The following is a 21669-nucleotide window of genomic DNA, read 5'->3' as shown; positions in this document are numbered from 1 at the left end:
CTGCTAGCTACATTAGGAGAAACCTTTTTTCACTGTTTAGCCAGATCTGAAGGTGCCTTCCAAAGGCCTTAGTTGGTCTTGGCAATTCCCTGCCTGTGGTCTTGGTTTGACCCCTTTGCTGTTTGTATCTGGCGAGAGGCGAGACAAGGAAGACAGCCCTTTGGGTCTTCTACTTCCCAAAGACCATTTGGCCTTCTGACCACAGGCCTCATTCTTTGCTTGCCTCAGCATTTAGCCTATTTTTTGCTTTCAGTGAAGATGCTATCTCCAGAGGATGGGACCTCGTGTCAAAAGGTCAGGTAAAGCAGCCTCGGGTAGTCTAGGAGTCTGAATTCCTACTGGGTTTTATAACTAGCCTAGTGGTGATGCCTGAGGAAGAAGGATTGATTCATTTGGCAGTCATGCCTCATCCGGGCATGAATTCGTTGAATATTATGTAGGAAGTGATCTAAGTTTGAACTCACTTTCCCCAGAGACCAACATGGGTTAGAATATAGTGGGGAGACGGATGTTTGCACATTTATTGCCACGTATCTTTGAAATAAACATTCCTTTGAAAAAGCTATTTGATATTAAGTGGTTGAATGAAACTGGAGTGCAACTTGCTGGCACCTAACAGTAAGGGAAACACATCTAGTAGGGGCTCAAGCTGAGATACCACCAGCTCAGTGTAGTTCTAGACTCCAGGGGGAAATGTATTAGGCCTCATACTAAGAAAATGAGGCCAAAGAATGAATATTCATTACACTCTGAAGCTCAAAGATCAAGGGGAACCTAACCATGGGAGGAAGCAATCAATATAGGAACCCAGGGAGCACAGGGAGCCCTGGCATTAAGCCTCAATTCAGGAACTAAAACTGTACAAATAAAAAAGAATAAATCAAAGAAAACACTGATAAGTATTAGAAAAATTATTGTAAATCTATAGATACCCCAAAAGGAATGAAAAACTAACAATTACAAGTAGACACTAAAAGAAAAAAAATTAATTTTTCACAAGGATTACATGAATATTTAGAAAAAATGAAGCAAGAACTTTAAAAAAAAAATCAAATAATAGCTCTAGAGGAAAGAATTTGAAAGAAAATAAATGGCTTAGATAAGAAAGTGGCAAACCTTACCCGATAATGGACTCCCTGAAAACAAGAATAGAACAAACAGAAATCACTGGCTCCATAAGACAAGAAATATTAGATAAAAAAATCAGAGTTGAAAATATAGAAAAAATGTAGGATAGCTGACATATATTAAAAAAAAAAAAACAGCTGACCTGGAAAATAAGTCAAGGAAAGATCATTTAAGGGTAAATGGATTTCCTGAAAATAATAATTATTTTTCCTATTAATTTTTTTACTAATATGTTTTATTTCTCCCCCAGTTGCATGTTAAAAAACTTTTTTTTTTAATATTTGTTTTCTTTTTGAAGTTTTCTGTTCCAAATCCCATTCCTCTCTCCCTCATGCCCCTTGGTGACAGTAAGCAATCAAATATAGGTTTTACATGTGCAATCATGTAAAACATTTCCACGTTGGTCATTTTATACAAGAACACTCGAATTAAATAAAAGAAAGTGAAAAACAGTACTCTTCAGTCTGTGTTCAGACAATATCGGTTCTTTCTCTGGAGGCAGATATGCTCCATCCTTAATCCTTTGGGATTAATAATTATTAAAAAAAATTCTGGACACTATATTTTAAGAAGTCACACATGAAAACTCCCTAGATCTATTAGAACTACAGGACAAGATGAAGATAAAAATAATCCACTAAAACTCGAAAAGAAAAAGCACCAAAAATGCAATAGCCAAACTCCAAAGCTCCCACATCAAAGAAATAATACTATGACATATAGAAGGAGGAGGTTCAAGAACCAAGGAGCTATAGTCAAGATCACACAAGATTTGGCAGCTTCATCTAGAAACAAAGGGAGATCTTTGGATAGAATACTCTATAGGCATTGCTGATGTTACAGTTTGGAATTCAAGATGATATATAGTGAAAACATTGATAATATGATTTGGAAGTTGAGAGTGTACACCCTTCTTAGAACAAGTAAACAGTAAGAGGAAGTAATGCAGATGGATTAGAGAAATAAAGCATAACTATCTGTCAAGGGTTGGGCTGAACTTTCTCAGGACAAATACTTTAACTGAGCCCTTAAGGCTAAGGCAAGTGGGGCAGCTTTCAGTGGCTGATCCTGCTTTAGCTCCTGTGGTCTTTGAGCACTCTGGGGTATGGTGCACAGTGAGAATACCAGAGGTCCATTTCAACTGAGGAAGCTTGGATAAGCCCAAGCAGTCGGCTAAGTTCCCACTGGTTCAGGACTCCATAAAATGGCTCAGTAGAGCCATAACCCAGGTTTCTTGGGCTTTGCCCAGGGGCCAGCAAGTTTGCCACCTTAAAAGCACTTGTATTTCTTGAAGGAGATGGGGTGGGGAGGAGAGTCTTACAGAATGGGATTGATAGTCCTCCAACTTCCTGGTCAGTTCTATCCAGTTAGTTTGACTGTTTCTGGAGTTTGGAGGGGTGAAGGGAGACCATGTTCCTTCCACTGTGAGGCAGCAGGGGTGGGGGGAGGAAGTGTAATAACAGACTGTGGGTGATAGGCAAGGGAGAAAGGTACATCAGGATGATGGGTCTAGGCCTCCACCTCTGGTCAGGGAGAAGGGAGGGAAAGGATGCTCTGGACTGCTCTGTGAGCTGGAGGGTGCTGAGTTGGGGCTAGCACAGGCGTGCCCCCAGGCCCAAGCCTCTTTTCAATACTTTCTTTGGGGGGTGGAGGGGAAGAGACAGAAGAGATTCTTGGGGGAGGGGAAGTAAGACCCCTTCAGCCCTGGAAATTTTTACTTTCCCTCTTAGCTTTGCAAACTTTCTTGCTGAGAAAAAGCAAGTTCGATTTGACTTTGGGACCAGCCCCTTCTTCTGAGTCCTTCATAAAGCCGGAATTTCATGCTCTGCTGAGCACTGTGGAGTGAAGGATGCATTTCAACCACTTGGTTGCAAGTGCTCTGCTCCTGGGACCCAGCAGACCTGGGTTCTAGTCTGTGTTCTGATTAAATTTGGATGTTTCCTCCTCTCTTAAGTGAAGGGGGTTGAATTGAAATGAAGGTTATCTCCACAGTCTTTTCCAGCTCTAAGTCTATGAGATTTGGGGTCCTTTTCTTTACCTTGGCTCAGCCTCAATTTCAGCATGGGCTTAAAAAAAACCCTCCTTTGCGACCGTCCACAAATTACTTTCCCCTTGTGTGGTCTCAGTTTTCTTTTCTTTTAAATGAAAGAGTTGGACTAGGGTATGAAGGTCCTTTGCAATTCTTTTTTTTTAATTTATTTTTTATTTTTAGTTTTCCCTTTCAGTTCTAAGATGATATTCTGCAGGTTTGGGAAAGGGAGTGGTTTATTACAAGCCACCTTTCAGCCTGTGCCCTCAAAGCATTTCTCTTTGCTGCAAGGGCCACCATTCTATTCCTATTACCAGTTCAGACATTGAATGTGAAAAAACTTCATAACTTAGCACCTAGTTATCAAGAAAATTAGTTAAAATAGGAAGCTACCAAGATGGCCTGCTTCCTGGGGGGTGGAAGGTGGGCAAAACATGCCTGAAAAGCCCATTTAAATAATATATTAAATAAGTTGCTGTTACTGTATGTAGCCTTGTGGTGTTCTGGGGTCAACTCCCCAAGAGGAATGGTCTGTCCTCTTATTCTTTTCATAACTTCTGCCCAAGTCGCCTTTGTGGTTCTTGCATGAGCTACAAAAAAATCCTATATTACTAATTGAAAAACATTAATTTAAATGTCTTGTCACCTATTTTTATCTTTTAAAATTGAGATCTTACTGACTTTTCCTACATTATAATAATTTCCAAATATATATTTCACCCCCAGTGACTTACTCCCTAGTATCAAAGAAAAACAGTTAAGCAAAACCAACACAGCCTCCATAGCTGATAACATATGAGACATACTGCAGTCATGGTCTCCTCCAAGGAAAGAAAGGAGGTGGATTTCCTCATCTTTTCTCCAGGGCCAAGACTGGTTACTACAGCTATATAATACCCTCCTTTATTTTAACGTTTTCATGTTCTCAGTTTTTCTTGTGAAGTGAAGAGGTACATGATAATCTAATAATAAAAAATTATATTTGTTGCCAGTTCATAATAAAATTTAAAGTTTTTTTTAAAAAAACTATGATATTAAGTAACACAAGGCCATAACATTATCAATTTATGATGTACTTATAGAAATCGCTTAAAAAAAGAAAATAAAGGTCATGGGCATCTTATTATTTTATTAATCCACTCTTTAGTTAAGCACTTACATTTTTAACAGTTCATTACAATCTTTTGCATAGGTAAATAGGTTTTATTAGAACTATAAGAAAACATGGAAATAGACAAGAGTTATGAAATTCATCCTGATACTTTCCGAAAACAATGACATGGAGACAACTCTCTCTGTTGACTTGTACCCTCAAAACTGCTACTTCCACCACTACCACTCCATTTAGTCCCTAAAAACGAAATTTGGTATGGTCTTCAACTCTGCCAAAAATATTTTTTTCCTAGTACATTTTACCTTGAAGTAAATCTTCAGAAGTATTACCTCAAAAGGAAGAAAATTTCTTAATAAAATAATTCTATAGATAAATAATAAATGATTGTTAAACCTGAGCTTGAGAACTGGCTCAATTGCTGACTATTAAAGTAAAACCCTTTATCACACTCATTTCAGCATCCGTGATATACTCTTCTACAGTTGTCATGGTAACTTTAAAATGATGGTTTAGATTTGATGCAAGACTATTTCTTGTAGAATATAACTAAAAAAAGATAAAGGTGACTTATTGGGAATATTGTAATATAAATTTTTCACTTATAATTTCCCTCTGAAGTGCAGAGGTAGATTATTTTAGTGCAATACAGCTAATTCTTAATTACCTGAGTTAACAATGGAGAAGCATTATAGTCGATAACGGAAAAGAGGGAACGACCCGGTCGGCTAGTTTGGAACTATGGCAAGTGAGCCATGGCAGCAAGACACCTTGTTACAGGTACTGAGGTTAGACTCAGACCCAGGGGTCTTGTTAACCTCTCTTTTTCTGCTTCCTTTCTCTCTGGTTGCCATACCACAAAGAATGGGAATGGGCCTCCATTGGAAACAGGGGCGTGGTCCCTTTCCCCAAAGCTGTAGCTGCAGAGCCCGAAGGTGTGCCTAAGGAGGTGCTGAAGTTCTCTGCAGGGAATGCAGTGGATAAAATGGAGTGTTACTGCGTAAGGTGGATGATGGAAAGGAAATAAACAAACATGAAGTTGTACAAAGCATTGTAAACAGGATTGATTGAGCCTTCTAAAAAATTTTTTAATCAGTTGCATAAATTGAACCAACATAATCAAGGGCTATTGATGAAAACCTGAGAAGTCACTTTCTTTAGAAACTGCAAAGATACCGACATTGTAGTTTATGTTGTAAGTATAAAGGCTCTGTTCCCAAAACTTATCATTCTTGTAAAAAAGTACAGCTTAACGAAATGGTTAACAAAAGAATCACATATTTTAAAGTTGCTTTATTTATTTATAATTTTAGTGTTACTATTCAGTGTGCTATGTAAAAATTATGAGATTTTCAGTAGGAACAACAACTTTTAAAAAGAACTTGGAACAGAAAGATTAATATTGAAAATACGAACAAACAATGCAAATACAGGACTATTGTCCAAAGGACTGTTTATCCCAAGCTGGATTAATGACCGCCAATCAATCAAGAAATAATTAAACTACAACGTTAATAAACAAAAATTATATCTTAATTTGAGCACTTTTTCAATCATAAAAAGTGTTCATCTTTGACAAAGCAAAAAAACTTCAAGACGCCATTAATAGAGCCACAAATATTTACTGCTGTACTCTGTTTCTAGAACTGATTTAGAGTCTGTATTTTCATTGCCTCCTTAGGCCAAGGGTAACAGTCAGGTCGAATCTGGTCATAATCAGTGCTGTAAACCTTAGATCGGATGAATGCTTCCTTATCCTGGGGCTCAGGGTAGACAGTGGCTGATTTATCAAGGTAGGCTTCTTCCACAATCTGGAAAATATAATAAAGCATACATTTATACTTTAATAAACATATTGAATACAAAGGAGTAGCTAGTTGCATGGCATATAGCAGAAGGAGCAATACCTACTGGAATTAGTAGGTATTATGCTTATTAACTTTCATGTGAGAATCTTTAATATTCTTTCAGACTTGCAAATGAGTAAACCTCTCTACAAATTTATGTATGACTTAGTGGGCTCAACATGATTTAGAGGGCCTGAGCTCATTATTAAAAATGAGACAGGTATGCACACAGATATGCACCTATTTCTGCTGGTAACTGAGTTAATTTTAAAGAAGACTCCCAATATAACTGGCTACTCACCTAATTCAATTCCACAAGCATTTGTTAACTCTCTGGTATGTGCAAGGTGCCTTTCTTTGGTGCTCAGGAAAGGAAAACAAGATAAAAAAAATCCCTGCCCTCACGGAGGTTACATAGGGGGCTTGTGGGGCAAGATGCAGAAGGAGGGGCAGAACCACCATGTACAGAAATAATTAAATACAAGATGATTTGAGGAAGGAGAGAACACCAACAAATGATGGGGGGGGAGGGGTCAGTAAAGGCTTAAAGTAGGAGGTAGTGGCTAACCAAACCTTAAATATAAAGGTTCTAAGAGGTGGATGTAAGGATGAAGTACATTACAGGTTCTGGAGGCCAGCCCTGTACAAAAGGATGGAGATGGAAGATGGGATATTGAGTATCAAGTAGAATAGTTTGGAAGGAACCTAAGAGTGCAGGAAAGGCAGCGCTGCAGCCCAAGACTGGAAAGGGAGGATGAGATTCAGCTCCATGTAGAGGCAAAGGGCTCATGGCTAAATAATGAAGAGAGAGGATTAGATAAGATAAATCAGATCATTTTGATTGTGAAATTAAAAAAAAAAGGTACAAAACCAGTGCAGCTAAGATTAGAAGGGAAACAATTATCTGGGGGGGAAAATCTTTGCAGCAAGTTGCTCTGATAAAGGCCACATTTTCAAGATAACTGAATCTATAAGAACAATAGCCACTCCCCAACTGGTAAACAGTCCAATGTTAAGAACAGGAGGAATTCAAAAGAAGTCACTAAATTGTGCATACCCTTTGACCCGATGATTCTGCTACTAGGCCTATAACCCAAAGACATCAAGGAAAGATGACAGGGAACCATGTATGCAAAAATGTTCACAGAAACTCTTTCTGTAGTGATAAAGAACTGGAAACTATGGGATTGTCTATGAATTAGGGAATGGCTCACCAAATTATAACATATGAGTATAATTTAATATTATTGTGCTATAAGAAATAATATCATGGACAGTTTCAGAGGAACTTGGAAAGATTTGTATGAACCGATACAAAGTGAGCAGAACCAGGAAGAACAATTTATATAATGATACCAATAAAGACAGACTTAAGAACTCTAACTAATGCAGAGATTGCTCTTGACTCCAGAAGACTGATGACATGAAGTACACTCTCCTGAAAGGCGATGGAATCAAGACACAGAATGAGACTCGTGTTTTTGGACGTGGTCACTGTGGGAATTTGTTTTGCTTGACCGTGCATATTGTTACAAAGATCTGTTTCCACACCACCCAAAAACCCTCCAATGGAGAAGAGAGGGAGTCGGTAGGAAGAGAAAATGTGTGATCATTTCTTTAAAGTTGAAAAATTAAACAAAAGGAAAGGAGGCTGGTGCCATATTGTTCAGGACAGTAAGTGTTAGGGTGATGGATTTGTATTTATCCTAGAGAAAAAAGGAGCCACTGATGATTCTTGAGTATAACAGTGACATAGTCAGACTAGTTCATAAGGAACATTATTTTAGCATCTATATGGATGGGAAAGAATAAAGAATAGACGCAAGGGAGATCAATTTAGGAAGTTGTTAACAACCATTCAAGTAAGAGGTAAAGAAACTAGGGAGGTGGCTGTGAGTGGGGAGAAAGGGATAAAACTAAGAGGTGCTGGAAGAATGGACAGACTTGGCAACTGATTAGATATAGGGTTGAGAGAGAATAAAGGGTTAATTTGCAGTACTTCAGAATGAGTGTGTGTGCGCGCACGCACATCAGAGAGAGAGAGAGAGACAGACAGACAGACAGACAGACAGACACACACACACAGACAGAGACAATAAGATTTAAATTTAAGAAGGGGAATGCAAAAGGAGAAGTTTTACCTTCACTGCAATTTTCAAGGACACATTTTGAATGGTATTCAAAGGAGGATATAGACGACCCTCTTCCAAATGTTGATCTGACACTTCCTGAGCTATAACCTAAAAATAGAATGGAAAAAAAGTTAAACTTTAAGCCATCCAATGTAATTTGTGATCCATAGTGGGAATTCTGTAAAAGCCAAGTGCTTACTATGTGTCAAAGACTTGAAGATGTGGTGCTGGGAATAATACCAATACTAGCAAATAATAATCCCTAACATTTCAGCTCCTAAACTAGGTCTTTATTACAACAGTATGAGGTAGGGGTGGGAGAAGCTTGGGAATAGCAACTTACTTCACATGAATAATATTGCATAAACTAATTTTTTGGTACAACTTAATATCTTTTTGAATTTCCAAACAGTAATCTAACATAAGGAACATTTACTGATTAAACTAGACAAAAAAGAACAGATATGCTAGCTAGAGGTTCTATAACAGGGGTTCTTAACCTCTGTTGTGTCATGGACCCCCTCTGTAGTCTGGTGAAGACTATGAACTCTTTTTTAGAGTAATGTTTTAAATATGTAATACGAAGTACATAGAATTACAAAGGAAATCAACTATACTTAAATGCAGTCTGTAAGTGGGAAGACTGGGATCACCTTCATTCTGATAGCTGGTACACGAACTACAGAAATTGCTGTACGTTTAGCACTACAAAGTGTTAAATTCAAATTTTCAAAATTAACCAATCATACTCAGCAATACAGAACACATATATTATTAATAATTAATCATATTAACAGGTCATTAATAGTTTTTATAAAAAATCACAATTAATTTTAAAAACAAGAACAAAAAGGTTTTTGTACTGTGAATCAATAATTTAAAATATGATTTCATCTTTGTCTCATCTTTTTTCCATTTCAAACTATGTGTTTTATTAATTACTCATATACTAGTATGTGCATATAACTTATAAATAGATACAGAAATACTAGAGGTACACGCTCTTTTTTTTTTTTACACTGATAAGGACAGGTAATCAAAAAAGTTTAGAGTCCACAGAGAATGGCAGCTTTCTGGGTCACGTGAGCTAACTGAAGCACAAGGGGAATGGAACAGAGGGCTGGTCCACAGGGTGGCATAAAGGTAAGGATCTGTCCCCAAGTGAGTAGAATCTCTGGGAGGTGTCCAGGGTGTAAAGAGGAGGTCAGGAAGGCTAACAAGAGGGCCAAAAAGGTTGATTCAAAGAGGAACACTACACTACGTTATAGATTTCAATCTTCCAACAAATATTCATAGTGTTGCTGCTGAGTAGAAGGGATGGTATGAAATCCTGGTTGGGGCACACAAAAATGATTAAGGCACACAAGAAATTGAAAGGAACAATTTCAGAGACACTTAGAAAGACTTGTATGAACTCATGCAAACTGATTAAGGTACAATCCCTACCCCCCAAGGGACATATGACGTAGTAAGGTAATAGGAGAAGTACACTAAAATTTAACACAAGGTAGGACACGACAGGAAGCAGCTAGAGGACTCAGTGGATAGAGCGCTGGGCCTGGAGATACTAAACTAGCTGTGTGACCCTGGACAAGTCGCTTCGCCTCTGTTTGCCTTGATCCACAGGAGAAGGAAATGGCAAAGCCCGCCAGTATCTCTGCTAAGAAAACCCCATGGACAGCACAAAGAGCTGGGCGCAGCTGAACGACAAGGAGGACGTGATAAACGCGATGAGAAGTGTAAGGATTTGTCTTTTATGTTGGGGGTGGGAGTCAGGGAAAGACTCATGAAGTGGGGGTTGTTTGAGCTAGACTTTGTTGGCTGTGCAGGATTCAGAAGAGACGGATGAAAGAACAATTCACACGGAGGTGACAAAGCTCATCTATTTTGGCTAGAGTTTAGATTTTGTCCAGGGAAAGAGTGGGAGATAAGGCTAGAGAAGTGAGTTGAGCTGGATAAGGATGGTCTTAAATTCTTGGCTAAGACACTAAAATTAATTCTGTAGACAATGGAAAAACACTGAAGATTTTGAGGCAGGGAGTGGTATAATTTTGTGTTAATTTGGATGTAATCTTTCAGACAAATTGTGAAAGTGGGAGAACCTTCACAAAGAGGTAAAAATCAGTGAGGAGGCTTCAATTGTAACAGAGGCCAATGTAGGCTAAGTACTGGGAGCACGCCTGCTTTTGGAGGGGCCTAATGATGTGTAACAGAGGGATCCTGTTCTCGACTAAGAGGAAGCTCATGCCCTTAATGCTCCTCCTCCTCACCTCTACCTGGCTTCCTTGAAGACGAAACTCAAATTCTATCCTCTATAGGAGGCCTTTCCCAATCCCTCCTGATCCCTGCCACTCCCCTTCAAGTGTTTTCCTGCTGAGATTACCTTCCATTTATACAGATTTACAGTGTATATATCTTAAATGTGCATATTTAAATGCATGCTGTCTCCCACTTGACTATGAGCTCTTTGAGGGCAGAAACCATGTTTTTGCCTTTTTCTGAATCTCCAGAGCTCAACACAGTGCCTGGCGTAAAGTCAAGACTTAATAAATGCTGGCGGACTGACTGAAGGAAGCAGTCTAACCAAACACACATATTCCCAGGACGGAACATTCAGTGGCCAGCATCACTGTTACACAATACTTCAGGACATGTGTAATGAGGGATGGCAGAAACGGAAAAGGGAGATAGAGGATAAATTCGACAGCCTGCTGGGGGAACTTGTTATCATATTCTACTTTTTTTTTTTTTTTTTTTTTTGTTGCTTTTTGGCAGGACAATTGGGGTTAAGTGACTTGCCCAAGGTCACAAAGCATATTCTACTTTTTATATCTTCAATTAGTATGATATATACTTCTTATAATTATTTTGTGCCAAGCACATACCATTAATTTACCATTCATCTAACAAATTTCTGGTGATATGACACGGTATCCAGAAACACTGACTATTAAACTGCTGCCAAAGCACAGCATGGTTCATCATGTCTGTAAAATGAGCATCTAATAGGGAGGGAAGGGAATAAATAAGCATTTATGTAGAGCCTGCTATGTGCTGGGCACTGTGCTAAGCAGTTTGAGCCCCAATCTGAATGGAAACTTTCCTGATTCCAGGCTTAGAGCTATATCCACTGTGCCACCTACCTGCCTTTAATATACGCAGAATACATGTGAAACAACCTATCAGGTATAAATGCAGAACTCCTACAGAACATTTCAGAAAGGTCTTCCTTTGTTAACTTTGAGATAAATAACTCCTAACAAAGATGAGTTGCTTCTTTCCTGGGGCCCTACCAGGGAGTGAGTGCTTCTTTGGCATTTCTACATAATAGGTACCAAAAGAATGAATAATTTTAATAGAATTCATTAAGAATCTACTGAACACCTACTACATGCACTCAGCGTTGTCCTGTATTCTATGGGAGATGCAAAAGAAGCACATTAGCATGATGTTTCTAGCTTTTAAGAAACTTACTGTTAGTTTGAGATTTACATGTAGCAATTGGAAGATAATTCAAAACAGGTTCTAAGTACTAAAAATGTGTAATATAAAGAATAAGGTAGGCAGAAACAAAAGAACAGGGCAGGGCTACACATGCCAGGGAAGACTCAAAGGAGAAGTCAGGCCTTGACCTGGGGGCTTTGTTAAGTTTGCTGTAAAGGTTGATATAGGCTAGATGAAGGTATGTCCATGTGGGGATGGGGCGGGAAGAGACAATTCCTCTCTTTTCCCACTCCTATGAAGGCAAATCACATAACTGAAGGTACAGAAGGAATAGCAGAATCATAACCACATCATTTTATAGATAAAGCTCACACAGCTAGTCAGTCATCCAACCCTTTAGCAGGCAGATCCAGGTGTTACAGCTTGTTATCTAGTGTTCTGACTTTCCATTACCCTTTACCACCTCAGTGAACATGGGATGTTTAGGGTACAGGAAGGGAATTGGCCTGAATGGAAAATATATTTAGATAAACACTGGGAAGTAAAATAGGGTCACTTATAGCATAGGGGCCAGAATACTGAGGGCAGCTTTGATTGCCAAGACTGGGTATTTAGGCTTAATAGTAGGGATGTGGAGATGTAGATTCTTGAGTAGGTGATGTGGGAAAAACACTGTTTCAGGAAGACTAGACTTAAAGGTGGAATGTTGAACGGATTGGACAAAGGGAAACTGTTGGCAAGGAAATATTAGGTGTCTGAGCAATCCAGCAGGAAGATGATGTGGGCCTAGACGGTAGCAGTGTGAATGGAAAAGAAAGCCTAAAAGAAGAAATTCTGAAAAAAAGAGCTGACAAGATTAAAGAGGAATTCATGAGATTTCTAAGGTTTGGATCCTTAGACAGTGGTAGTACTACTGACAGACTGGAAGACTGAGAGTGGGAACCAGTTTTGGAGGAAGATGGGGAGTTTGGCTTTGGATAAGTTTGAAGTAAATGTACAACATTCATTTGGAAATATCCACAGATGAAAAGATATGACTATATAGAGATATCACCAGTATGAATGTAATGGATAAGGCCATGAGAATGAATGAGATTTCAGAAAAGGACCCAGGATTCAGTCTTGTAGAATACCCACAGTTAAGAGGTGGGAAAAGGAAGAGGAGCCCATACAATGATCAGCAAAATAGGGTCCAATCTGGGACTGTATTGTATTATAGAAGAGAGGGTGGTTTCTAACTAGACTTGGTCAGTAGTGTCAAAGGCAGCAGAGTGCAGTGGGGGGTAGAGAAAATATGAGACAGAAACAGAGATGAAAAGGTAAAGCAGGACCTTAGGGATCTAATGAGATCCACATAATGGTTTATTTTAACTTAGTACTTTTGGGTATTAATTATTACCACCTCTTTTTAGGGGCATCACGTTTGGGCATTCAAGCAAACCATCACTAGAGGGAGCCAGAGTGATTTAGGATAAAAAAAAAAACAAAAACCTGATTACAGCACTCTAAAAATCTACTTTTTTTTTTCCAGTAGAAGAATTGTTATAAACAGACAATGACTCTATTTTCCTTAATGTAAGAAAAGCATGGAAAAGATTATTTTGCATTTTAACATCTGGTCATATTTAATAACCTTTTCTGGGCTAAAGGAACCTCAAAACAACAGATACCATACTCCCAGGGCAATTCAGGAAAAGCCAGGGGTGGAAAACTCTTTCTTCCAGCTGTCTACTGGCACAGGGCAATTTCAGCCACTCTAACTTTTTTGCTCTGGGAAGGGAAGGCTACTGAATACAGAACGACTTATGCAAATATAGTTTCTATTCATAATAGCATTTTACATGATAAGAAATATAATGGTTACTGATTTTGATTTAACTCAGTTTAATTATGATTTGTAGTTGTAGGGAAATCTTAAGTTAATAACTTACTTCTTCATAGTTCTAGTTTGTGAAATATGTTAAAGCTAGGCTGTCCAAAATGCAGCCCGAAGTGTGATTTATGTGGGTTGCCTACAAGCATAGAAATTTACATAAATGCTTTAGTAAATGAAGCCGAGCTACCGCAGGGCTCTCACTAAAATGGCAAATCAAATTATATTGTCTGCTGTTTCAATAAAAACCTAAGGCCCTGAGTTAAAGCATGAGAACATGAAATAGGTGAAGATTTTGGTTAACAAAAACTCATTCTAAAAAGATATGCTGTGTGGTATGATGGAAAGTGTTTTGGAGTTGGGATGCCTGAGTTAGAACATTGGTTCTTATATTTGCTAGATGTGTGACCAAGGTTTGTCACAACCTCCCTGAGACTCTTTTCCTCATCTATAAAGAGATGACTTGGAACTCATAAGGCTGTTGGTGAGCAAAGTGCTGTGTAAACCTTAAAAATCACTGTTTAAGTATGTTATTACTCTAGCTGCTACACTTCCAGCAATACAAGCAGGATTATATTTTAAATGAATTAATATATAATGCTAAGAATATTTCATTACATTTTTATTCTTTTTGCAAAGGTTTATGATAATAGATAATAAGTCCTTATCTCCAGTAGAACATTTGTTCTTCGAAAGAAAGTATTTTTTTTTAAAATGCAATTTATTTATTTAACATATCTGGTTTTCAGCATTGATTTTCACAACAGTTTGAATTACAAATTTTCTCCCCATTTCTACCCTCCCCCCCCACTCCAAGATGGCTTATATTCTGGTTGCCCTGTTCCCCAGTCAGCCCTCCCCTCTATCACCCCCCTCCCCTCTCATCCCCTTTTCCCTTCCTTTCTTGTAGGGCAAGATAAATTTCTACGCCCCATTGCCTGTGTATCTTATTTTTTAGTTGCATACAAAAACTTTTTTTGTTTTTGAACATCTGATTTTAAAACTTTGAGTTCCAAATTCCCTTCCCTCTTCCCTTCCCACCCACCCTCCCTAAGAAGTTGAGCAATTCAACCTAGGCCACACATGTATTATTATGTATAACCCTTCCACAATACTCATGTTGTGAAAGGCTAACTACATTTTGCTCCTTCCCAACCCATCCCGCTTTATTGAATTTTCTCCCTTGACCCTGTCCCCTTTCCAAAGTGTTTGTTTTGATTACCTCCACCCCCATCTGCCCTCCACTCCATCATCCCCCTGCCTTTTATTTTTTTTTATCTTCCTCCCTCTCCTTTCCTGTGGGGTAAGATACCCAACTGAGTATGTATGGTATTCCCCCTCAGGCCAAATCTGATGAGAGCAAGGTTCACTCATTCCCCCCTCACCTGCCCACTCCCCTCCTCTCCTAGAACTGCTTCCTCTTGCCACCTTTATGGGAGATAATCCACCCCATTCTATCTCTCCCTATCTCCCTCTCTCAGTATGTTACTCTCTCATCCCTTAATTTCATTTTATTTCTTTTAGCTATCTTCCCTTCATCCTCAACTCACCCTGTGTCTGCTCTCTCTCTTTTACATATATATATATACATATATATAAACACACATATATATACACACATACATACACATACATACATATACACATAGATATATACATACATACACATTCACTTATATATATATACATAAACATATACATATACATATACATATATACATACATATATATATATATATACACATATGCATATTCCCTTCAACTACCCTAATACTGAGGTCTCATGAATCATACTCATCATCTTTCCATGTAGGAATGTAAACAAAACAGTTCAACTTTAGTAAGTCCCTTGCAATTTCCGTTTCTTGATTACCTTTTCATGCTTCTCTTGATTCTTGTGTTTGAAAGTCAAATTTTCTATTCAGTTCTGGTCTTTTCACTGAGAAAGCTTGAAAGTCCTCTATTTTATTGAAACTCCATATTTTGCCTTGGAACATGATACTCAGTTTTGCTGGGTAGGTGATTCTAGGTTTTAATCCTAGCTCCATTGACCTCCGGAATATCACATTCCAAGCCCTTCGATCTCTTAATGTAGAAGCTGCCAGATCTTGGGTTATTCTGATTGGGTTTCCACAATACTCAAATTGTTTCTTTCTGGCTGCTTGCAGTATTTTCTCCTTGATCTGGGAGCTCTGGAATTTGGCAACAATATTCCTAGGAGATTTCTTTTTGGGATCTATTTGAGGAGGCGATCGATGGATTCTTTCAATTTCTATTTTGCCCTGTGGCTCTAGAATATCAGGGCAGTTCTCCTTGATAATTTCCTGAAAGATGGTATCTAGGCTCTTTTTTTGATCATGGCTTTCAGGTAGTCCAATAATTTTTAAATTATCTCTCCTGGATCTATTTTCCAGGTCAGTGGTTTTTCTAAGGAGATATTTCACATTGTCTTCCACTTTTTCATTCCTTTGGTTCTGTTTTATAATATCCTGATTTCTCATAAAGTCACTAGCTTCCACTTGCTCCAATCTAATTTTTAAAGTCGTATTTTCTTCAGTGGTCTTTTGGACCTCCTTTTCCATTTGGCTAATTCTGCCTTTCAAGGCATTCTTCTCCTCATTGGCTTTTTGGAGCTCTTTTGCCATTTGAGTTAGTCTGTTTTTTAAGGTGTTGTTTTCTTCAGTGTATTTTTCAGTATTTTTTTGGGTCTCCTTTAGCAAGTCATTGACTTGTTTTTCATGGTTTTCTCGCATCCTTCTCATTTCTCTTCCCAATTTTTCCTCTACTTCTCTAACTTGCTTTTCCAAATCCTTTTTGAGTTCTTCTATGGCCTGGGGCCAGTTCATGTTTTTCTTGGAGGCTTTTGTTGTAGGCTCTATGACTTTGTTGTCTTCTTTAGGCTGTATGTTTTGGTCTTCTTTGTCACCAAAGAAAGAATCCAAAGTCTGAGACTGAATCTGGGCACGTTTTCGCTGCCTGGCCATATTCCCAACCAACTAACTTGACCCTTGAGTTTTTCAGCGGGGTATGACTGCTTGTAGACTAACGAATTCTATGTTTTACGTTTGGGGGGGGAGGTGCCAGTGCTGTCAGAGCCGCACTCCTCCTTCCCCAAGGACCCCCAGTCCAGACTGGGCTTAGATCTTCAGCAGGCTGTTGCACTCCTGCTCTGATCCGCCACTTAATTCCTCCCACCAGGTGGGCCTGGAGCCCGAAGTAACAACAGCTGTAGCTGCCCCACCTCCGCTGCCCCTGGGGCTGGAAGCTGAACCGTGAACTCCTTCCACTCCCACAGCTTTTCCCACTAACCTTCTCCGCAGTCTTTGGTGTTTGTGGGTCGAGGGGTCTGGTAACTGCCGCAGCTCACATATTCAGGGCGCTAGGGCCCCCTCCGCCCGGCTTCTGGTCTGGATCGTCCACGCCGCTCAGGCTGGGCTCTGCTCCACTCCGTTCCCAGCTCCCAGCTCCGTGTGGAATAGACCTCACCCAGAGACCATCCAGGCTGTCCTGGGCTGGAGCCCTGCTTCCCTCTGCTGTTCTGTGGGTTCTGCCGTTCTAGAATTGGTTCAGAGCCATTTTTATAGGTTTTTGGAGGGACTCGGGTACGGAGCTCACTCTAGTCCGTGCTTACCAGCCGCCATCTTGGCTCCGCCCCCCAGAAAGTATTTTTTTAATTGTTGTCTATATAAGAATTCTTTCTGCATAACAGTTATAGGATTTCAGGAGCCTTGCCTTTAGGAGGCCTCAGGGTTCTTAGTTATGATTTGTAACTTCAGATCAAAGTTACATTACATTTTATTCAAGAAAATTTACATGTGAAAAAATGACCTGACCATTTTTAGGAATCATTGCATCATTATAATTAACCACAGAGATACAAAGCAAGGAAACGGTACTTCTGATGCAGCTGTACTACCTAAAATAAAATAACATCGAGCAAAGAAGAAAAGATCCTACATGTGCAAAAACATTTTTAGCAGCTCTTTCTGTGTTGGCAAAAAACTGGAAATTAAGGGCATGTGCAATCAGCTGGGGACGAGCTGATCAAACTGTGGAATATTAATGTAATGGAATACTATTGTCCTGGAAGAAGTAACATGATGGTTTCAAAGACAAATGAACCGATGAGTGGAATAAGCAAAACTGGAAAAACAAATAGGTATTACAACATCAATATTATAAAAGTGAAGAACTCTGAGGCTTATAAATGGAGAAAGAGCAAAACAATTTATACGACAGTAACAACACTGTAAAATCAAACCACTATAACGATTACCAACAGAACGGTCATCCGTGATTCCAAATAATGATAAAGTCTATCCATGCAAAAGAGCTGATGGATTTAGGGTTAGAAAGAGACATATTTTTTTGAACATGGCCAAAGAAGGAACTTATTTGCTTGACTATGCAAATTTCTTAAAACGAATTTATTTGTTTTTCAATGCAGCAGAGATTGGGAAGGAAAGAAAATATATTTCTAATAAAAATAAGATTTTAATAAAATAATTTTAGAACTGCAAGAGTCTTTAGGGGTCATCTAGTCCAGTCCTTTTTATTTTATTGGAGGAAACTGAGGCCTGAGGGAGAAGTTAAGTTCCCAAGGAGTGGAGTGGAGGGAGAAGGGAGATTGGTGCAAAGCCAGGCCTCTCAACCCCAGTTTGGTATTCTTTAAATACATTATCTTCTTCACTACTTTCTCAAGCACTGATACAAAATCTTAACAGTTAAAAGCCTTAAAAGTTAAAAGTATTCCTTTAACTTTTAAAATTCTTAATCATTTAAAACCCAAAGGCTACAGGCAATGTTTATCACTTTGACTTAAAACAGGCAGGTAAATGGAAGAATGACTCTCCCCATTTTACAGATGAAAACAGGATTTTAGCTCAGGTCTCTGCCTCTAAATCCGTTGCTCTTTCTACCATTTCCCCCCTTCTTCACTACAATGTTGCTTCTGGGATCACAGGCTCCGGAGCTGAGGGGACCTTGATGGAGTGGGCCAAGGGAAGGAAGTGTTAGGTAACACAGGACACACACGATGGCTCGTGGGCTAAGCACTTCAGTCATACCTCAGCAGTAGTGAGAAAGATTTTATCAGTGATGTGCCTCAAGCCACATGCTACAACACCAAGTGCTATTCCGGGAAACACATAGGAATTGTTGCCTTGGCCAGGATAGAAGGTCCGACCATCTGGAAGAGTGACCGGGTTGAATGGACTGCCGCTCGCAAAAATGCCACGTCCCTGGAACAGAGCAAGCAATCAATGTCAAAGTGTAATAGAGGCATAGTGTCTTAGAGGCATAATCAGTATTTTAGCAGAGAAGGTTTGGTTTTTCTTAAAATCACCTTCACAGAGCAGGTTGGGCAAATTTCCATAATGTCAGAACACTCGATTCCAGGGGTCAGAGGCCACTGCTGTTCTCATAGTCTTATTCTTTTTTTTTGGGGGGGAGGGTAATTGGGGTTAAGTGACTTGCCCAAGGTCACACAGCTAGTACACGTGTCAAGTGTCTGAGGCCGCATTTGAACTCAGGTCCTCCTGACTCCAGGCCCGGTGTTCTACTCACTGCGCCATCTAGCTGCCCCTGTAGTCTTATTCTTTATCCCCAGAAAATGCACTCAAAGTCCCAAGTTACCACAGGTGTTACCCTGTCCTTCAGGATAGTCAATGCATGCTTGCCATCTAATGTTTCAATACTGATCTTCAACTGTAGACTTTTGAAAATAACTACCATGGTAAGATGGGCAGGTAGGTGGGGCAGTGGATAGAGCACTGGCCCTGAAGTTAGAAAGACCTGAGCTCAAATCCAGCCTCAGACACTCCAGTATCTTTGCCAAGAAAACAGGGACACAGAGCCAGACACAACTGAAATGGCTGAAAAACTCTCCCCTTAGTTCCATATTGGGCAGCTAGGTGGCATAGTGAATACAGGGCTGCACCTGGAGTCAGGAAGATTCACCTTCCTGAGTTCAAATCTGGCCTCAGACCCTTACTAGCTGTGTGATGTTGGGCAAGTCACTTAACCCTGTTTGCCTCAGTTTCCACATCTCTAAAATGAGCTAGAAAAAGAAATGACAAACCACTCTAATATCTTTGCCAAGAATACCCCAAATGGGGTCACAAAGACACAACTGAAATGACCCAACAACTATAGTTAAAAAAATTTGGCAATAGAATTATGTGAAATGGCAAAATGTGGGGTGGCCACATCATTTCCAGAGAAATTTCTGAGGGATATAGTAAATTTATATTTGTATTTTGCTTAGGGGAAATGTAGCTTAGAAAAAGAATCAGGATAGTCAGTTTACAAATGATAGTCAATATCTGCAGTCCTATTTGTATTTTCTTATATTTTTTTTACCATAGCTAGAAGTGAGGTAGAGAAACATTATTCTCTATAATTTTTTGGAGTAGGCATTACCATATTTTTACAATAGGCCGTTTATATTAGAGCAGCATCCTACTGTACTTGCTTTGAACTGGGTGTGGGGGTGAGTGTAGCTGACAGGTGTGAAGCATTTGACATTAGGAACACACCCTGGGGATTGTCAATCCGTACCTGGTGCCAGTACTGATGCAGTTAGGAGGTTTTTTTTTTTTTTTTTAAAGCAGTAAACTCTCCATAAATAGGTTTCTATAATTCAAGAAGTTTATTTCACAAATCCAATGTAGCAAATCTAAAAGCTCAAATGAAGTGACCAGTCTTTCCAGGGCGGGCAACCTCTGGCCTTAAGGTTATATGTGACCTTCTAGGTCCTTTGATGGAATCCAAACTTTACAGAACAAATCCCCTTAGTAAAAGGATTTGTTCTGTAACACTTGGACTCAGGTAAAAGGCCGCACCCAAGGGCCTAGAGGGCTACATGTGGCGGTGAGGCCACAGGTTCTCCACCCCTGCTGGTTTAGACCAAGGATTGTGTGTGCTCAGCAGGTTGCAACAGTCAGACCAACAGATCTTTCAGGATATTCTCCCTGTAAATATCAGTTCTATTTACAATGTGCTTTCAGGCTGCGTCCCCACCCCACCCCAGGCTGTAGAACCTAACAATTCAAACTTATTTCAAGAAATAAAAAGTTGCAAAGTTGAGGAGTTACATTTCCAAGTGAGCCTGTATAAGGTAATGTTTCATTTGGTAGCATGTTATCAATGCAAGTTTGGTGACAGATTGTTGGTATCTTTAGCTTTGGTTACTGCATAAAACTACCAATTGTAAGAAATTTACTGCTATAAATACATTGAATTGCAGTTCACTAAAAATGACATTTTAGAAAAGACTTCTGCAAGATGACAACTTTATGTATAGATTTCAAAACCACCAATATTCAGGAAGGATGGTGGTTTCAAAGGAAACCTGAAAGTCAGAGGGACCGTGAAACGTTTTTCATTTGGTCAGCCATCATTCTCTGACCCTTCCACCCTGTCCTCACTATATGCACTTAAAATGGAAGAACAAAAGATGCTTTTCCCTCAAACTATTTTTTGGTTTTGTTTATTTAAATTTCTATGATTTCAGTAATTTGCTTATATACTATTTTAAGATAGTCAATGAGCATTTATTTATTAAGTGCTATGTGCCAGGAATTGTGCCAAGCGCTGGGGATAAAAAAGAAAAGCAAAAACATAGTTTCTACCCTCAAGGAGCTCACACTGTAATTAGGAGACAACGTGTAAACAATTACATACGGACAGAATATTTACAGAGTAGACAGAAGGTAATCTTGGAGAAGGCACTAGGGGTGGAAGAGAGACCAGGATGCATCTGAGCTGTCTCAAAGGAAGCCAGAGAAGCAGAGTGGACAGAGATAAGGAGGGAAAGCATTCCAGGGATGAGGGCAGAGTTTGGAGATGGAGTGTTATGTGTGACTCATACCAACAGCAAAAGAGATTAAGGGCTAGGCTGAGAGGTCACCCTCTCTTCAACCCCAATCCCACCCCCATTCTGCTACCATTCTTTGGAGCACAGCCTGACTCTTCTGGCCTCATACTGACGGTTGGATATAAGATATAAAAACATAAAATTTTATGCAATTCTACACTAGACTATTTTAAAAGATTTTGTGGTCTTTAGTAATACATTTTCCAGTTGTTTCCGTTTGACGATTTTG

At 39.3% G+C, this 21669-nt stretch overlaps 1 protein-coding gene across 1 annotated transcript in view; it reads right to left on the bottom strand.

The window, feature by feature from the left end:
• Positions 1–4268: 4268 nt before the first annotated feature.
• ME1 (malic enzyme 1) overlaps positions 4269–21669 on the bottom strand; it is a 290382-nt gene continuing 272981 nt past the window's right edge. The window contains exons 12-14 of the mRNA XM_036766983.1: positions 18631–18804; positions 8257–8355; positions 4269–6079 (exon numbers count right to left, since the gene is read on the bottom strand). Coding sequence (XP_036622878.1) covers positions 5909–6079; positions 8257–8355; positions 18631–18804 — 444 coding nt within the window. The 3' untranslated portion in view covers positions 4269–5908. The remainder of the gene's footprint in view (positions 6080–8256; positions 8356–18630; positions 18805–21669) is intronic.

This window comes from Trichosurus vulpecula, chromosome 7, assembly GCF_011100635.1.
Source record: "Trichosurus vulpecula isolate mTriVul1 chromosome 7, mTriVul1.pri, whole genome shotgun sequence".
NCBI lineage: Eukaryota > Metazoa > Chordata > Mammalia > Diprotodontia > Phalangeridae > Trichosurus > Trichosurus vulpecula.
Note: the sequence above shows the minus strand (reverse complement) of the source record. Positions and strands in the feature narration are given on the sequence as shown.